Source organism: Elephantulus edwardii, unplaced genomic scaffold, assembly GCF_000299155.1.
Source record: "Elephantulus edwardii isolate Elephantulus edwardi_28Jun2011 unplaced genomic scaffold, EleEdw1.0 scaffold00280, whole genome shotgun sequence".
NCBI classification, from domain to species: Eukaryota; Metazoa; Chordata; class Mammalia; order Macroscelidea; family Macroscelididae; genus Elephantulus; species Elephantulus edwardii.
In genome coordinates, this window is record NW_006400030.1 from 3,292,227 (window position 1) to 3,295,562 (window position 3,336).

Below are 3,336 nucleotides of genomic sequence, written 5' to 3' on the forward strand. Positions count from 1 at the left end.
GGGTGTGTCAGAGGCAATGAGATTGGCACAGGATAGAACAGGGTTTAGGGCTGTTGTACATAGGGTCACTATGAGTTGCAAACGACTCGACGGCACATAACAACAACAGCATATATCTAAGGAGATTAACACACTCAAGAATTTCTGGATGCCACCAGCTAAATAGATAGTTGCATGAAGGGGAAATAACTGAACAATTGCCATTTGAAAACATAGTACATTTTTTCCTTATGCTCTAGAAGTTCCTCAGGCCTATAGACCAAAGACTAATTATAAGAATTTCATTCTGTTCGTTAAATAATTAACTTTAAAAGTGTTGTTGGTTTTTATTACGGGACAGTGTAAAATTTATTTTGACTTTTAGGTCCTAATCTAGTTTATTGGACTAGTCTGTTCTACTAATAACCTTCTTGCTGTATAAGTTACTGCCTAAACGTTATTATGCTTAATTGAAAATCACTAGAAAAAGCTGTGATTCTTCAAGTGATTTGCAAATATGTGATTGTTCAGAAATTTCATCTTTAGATACTTACTGAAATTAATTCTTTTACTTGATGGTGTTTTGTGATTTTATTTTTGTATATTTAAGCCACTACTTATTACAAACAGTCATGTTTCATGTTCTTGAACAAATTCAAGCAGTATCAAAAGAGATCGGTACAAAGAGTATCAATGGTTGTAGTGAATGCTAAGAGGTACATATTGGAAATATTTGTGATCTAGTGAAAGATCATGAAAGCATTATCTTAGTAATAAGTAAACTAAAGAACTGATAGTTTGATAAATTTTATCACTTTAAAATGAACTTTCTTTTCCTTGACCATTTTTATCAGCTATTATTTTCCAAGAAGTAAGGCTGTTGTCCACCATTCACAAAATGCATCTTCTACCTCAAGATAGACTTATTTTTAACAATAGGCCCAATGTCAGACCCAGGCTTCAGCAACCACCTAATGAGATGATTTGTCCAGAGCTACTGCATTGCAATATTTTTTTAAAATTCTTTTGGATTTTATAGGCCTCTGAGACACTGGTTTTGAATTTTAATTTCATTGTCCTGAATGCCCTGAATGAATTTTATTTTGTTGCTATAACACAGGGATGTATGACTTATTTGAGAAAGCCTGCTGGCAGTTTATCAAGATCTCAGTTTGCATAATATGCATAATAAAAAAATTTCCATCTTTAACAATTTCATTGCCTTAAATTCTCACTCTGTCAGGCTACTTTTCTTTCCTTCAACCACCATGATTTTTTTGTTTTGGTTTTTGTACAGAGGAAAAGTCTGTATGGAAGAAGAAACTAAGGATACTACAGGGTAACAGAACAGGGTGGTTCCAGGAAGAGGCAAGCACCTTTGGCCTTTTCCAGCTCTGGGGAAGACAGGCCTCTGAGAGGTAGACATGTGAGCTCCTTGATCCAGGCTAGTGGATCTCCTCCCCACTTTTCTCACTTCATAGCATCAAGATCTGAAGAACACATTGACCCAAAGATCTGTCATGGGTCTTTAGAAAAATCAGAAGACCTCCTTTTTTCTAGCCATAACTCAATTCATCATCAAGAAATGAGAGAATTTTTTTGATAATGTCACAAAACCAGCCTAGAAAGACTACTGGAGAAAGTCATTGGGAAACACTGAATAGCTTGTGACTTTTCACCTTTCTGTGTATAAAGTCTCAGTTTTCACTGATGGTCAACCAACAGTTGGGCTGAATTCTGTTATTGTGTGGCCTTCAGCACCCACAGTACTTCCAGAGGACACGTCAGAAGCCTCCGACCTGGGCCACTGCCTTAGGGAATTCTGGGCATTGGGGGCTTGGTGACTTGTGTCCCTCTAAGGAATCTGGTGCCTTAAGTACCAGGGTTATACTCTTCACACCTTCAGTGTTCAACCATTTAGCATCTTTGCCAAAGACATGCTTGTGCTTGTTAGGTGCTGTCAAGTCAAGTATGCCTCATACTGACACTCTGAACAAAAGATCTGAACCCTGTTCTATCCTGCGCAATCCTCACACTTCCTGACACATAAGAACCCATTGCAGCAGTCACCGTGTCAGTCCACCTGGTTGAGGGTTTTCCTCTCCTTCTCCCACTCCACGCTTCCCAGCATATTATCCTTCTCTAAGAAATAACCCCTCCTAGCAACATACCCAAAGTATGTGAGGTGAAGCCTCATCATTCTTGCCTTCAGAGAGCACTCTGGTAGCACCCTCTCCAAGACATATCTGTTCATTCTCTTGGCTGTCCATGGGATGTTCACTGCTCTTCTCCAACACCACAGCTCAAAGGCATTAATTCTTTTTCTGCCATCCTTATTCATTGTCCAGCTCTCAGATGCATTGCAATTGATAAGAAAAACCATGGCCTGAATCAGATTCATCTTAGTCCTCAAACTGACATCATTACTCCTCAATAATTTGGAGAGGTCCCTAACTGCAGATTTTCCCAGTGCAGTGCGATCCCTTATTTCCTTATTGCTGGTACCACATGTGTTAATTGTGGATCCAAGCAAGATGAAGTTACTGACAGTTTCATTCTCCTCCCTGTCCATCATGGTACTTACTGCCTGTTGGTTCAGTAGTAAGAATCTTTGTATTCTTGACATTGTGTTGCAATTCATACTGAAAGCTGCATTCCTTGTTGATCTGGAACAAATGCTTCAAGCCCTCCTCACTTTCAGCAAGCAAGGTTGTGTCATCTGTATAACGCAGGTTATTGATGAGTCTCCCTCCAATCCTGATGTCACGTTCCTCTTCATAGAGTCCAGCTTTTCAGATAATTTGTTGAGCATGTTGTTGTTGTTGTTATGTGCTGTTGAGTCGTTTGCGACTCATAGCGACCCTATGTACAACAGCCCTAAACCCTGCTCTATCCTGTGCCAATCACACTGCCTCTGACACACCCATCCTGATTATCCCAGTCACTGAATCAATACACCTCATAGCGGGTCTTCCTCTCCTGCGCTGTCCCTCCACCCTACCAAGCATGATGTCCCTCTCCAAGGACCTGTCTCTCCCTACATGTCCAAAGTATGTCAGATGAAGCCCCAGAATCCTTGCCTCCAAGGAGTAGCCTGATTTAACCCTCTCTAGGATGAATCTTTTTGTTTTCTTGACAGTCCAGGGTACATTCAATACTCTTTTCCAGCACCACAGCTCAAAGGCAGCAATTCTCCTTCTATCCTCCCTAGTGATTGTTCAACTCTCTGATGCATAACAAGTGATTGCAAAGACCATGGCCTGTATCAGTCAGGTGCACCTTAGTCTCCAGAGCGACACCGTTGCTCTTTAGAGAGGTCCCTAACAGCAGACTTTCCCATCGTGATCCATTTTTTTA

At 40.5% G+C, this 3,336-nt stretch overlaps 1 protein-coding gene across 4 annotated transcripts in view; it reads left to right on the forward strand.

The window, feature by feature from the left end:
* The window catches only part of CHD1L (chromodomain helicase DNA binding protein 1-like), an 80,768-nt gene extending 79,868 nt beyond the window's left edge, over window positions 1–900 (forward strand). For all 4 annotated transcript variants that reach the window (XM_006900327.1, XM_006900328.1, XM_006900330.1 and 1 more), the window contains one exon: window positions 834–900. In XM_006900327.1, coding sequence (XP_006900389.1) covers window positions 834–900 — 67 coding nt within the window. The remainder of the gene's footprint in view (window positions 1–833) is intronic.
* Window positions 901–3,336: the final 2,436 nt, after the last annotated feature.